The sequence below is a fragment of the Seriola lalandi genome, unplaced genomic scaffold, assembly GCF_002814215.2.
Source record: "Seriola lalandi dorsalis isolate HSWRI2012SDOR001 ecotype SW California unplaced genomic scaffold, Sedor1 jcf7180002009529, whole genome shotgun sequence".
NCBI classification, from domain to species: Eukaryota; Metazoa; Chordata; class Actinopteri; order Carangiformes; family Carangidae; genus Seriola; species Seriola lalandi.
The window spans coordinates 1-895 of record NW_019480182.1 but is presented as its reverse complement, the minus strand read 5'-3'; the positions used below and the strand labels follow the sequence as shown (position 1 = coordinate 895).

The window sequence follows — 895 nt, the reverse complement described above, 5'->3', positions numbered from 1 at the left end:
AAGGCCGAGCCTCCCCAGGCCATGAACGCTCTTATGAGGCTCAATCAGCTGAAGCCAGGTCTCCAGTACAAACTCATATCCCAGACTGGCCCAGTTCATGTTCCAGTCTTCACTATGGCCGTAGAAGTGGACGGCAAGACCTTTGAGGCCTCCGGTCCATCCAAGCGCACTGCCAAGCTACATGTAGCTGTAAAGGTGAGCACAGCATGTGCAGTGGGACTTTAATTATTAAATAAATGATAGGATTTAACATTTCCTCTGACCTCTGTTTTTCTGCCATGTCACAGTTTTATTTACATTCCCTGGATATTTAAACAGCAGTGAGTCTTTTTGTGGACAATTTCAGGTCCTGCAGGACATGGGTCTGCCCACGGGAGTGGAACTAAAGACTGCTGAGACGGTAAAATCAGAGGAGACGGCTGTAGCTGTGGAGGAATTGAGGCCAGTAGTAACGCCTATTGAAACGAGCACGGCTGCCACGGGAGCAGCCAGTGCAGACGCCACTGATGCAGTAGAGGTATGAAGCTACTCCCTTTTTGTGTTTTGGAGATTTTTCTTTTGCTGCTGAATGCTCTTATTTTACTGACCGTCTCCCTCTCTTCTCAGACTGCTCGTCAACAGGGACCAATCCTGACTAAACACGGCAAGAACCCCGTGATGGAGCTGAACGAGAAACGTCGTGGCCTCAAGTATGAGCTCATCTCAGAGACTGGTGGCAGCCATGACAAACGCTTTGTCATGGAGGTGGAGATTGACGGTCAGAAGTTCCAGGGGACAGGATCCAATAAGAAGGTGGCTAAGGCTTATGCTGCCCTGGCTGCTTTGGAGCGGCTCTTCCCCGAAGGCTCTGTTGCCGAGGCGGCTAAAAAGAAAAAGGGACCACCCATGGTAAGCA

The 895-nt window shown here is 50.2% G+C and overlaps 1 protein-coding gene across 1 annotated transcript; it reads left to right on the top strand.

Moving 5' to 3' along the window:
* Nucleotides 1-9: 9 nt before the first annotated feature.
* LOC111673032 (interleukin enhancer-binding factor 3 homolog) lies at nucleotides 10-888 on the top strand (the record flags this gene model as incomplete). The annotated part of the gene is made up of 3 exons (XM_023430655.2): nucleotides 10-195; nucleotides 347-517; nucleotides 607-888. Coding segments are annotated over exons 1-3 (627 nt in total), but the record flags the coding sequence as incomplete, so codon positions are not given.
* Nucleotides 889-895: the final 7 nt, after the last annotated feature.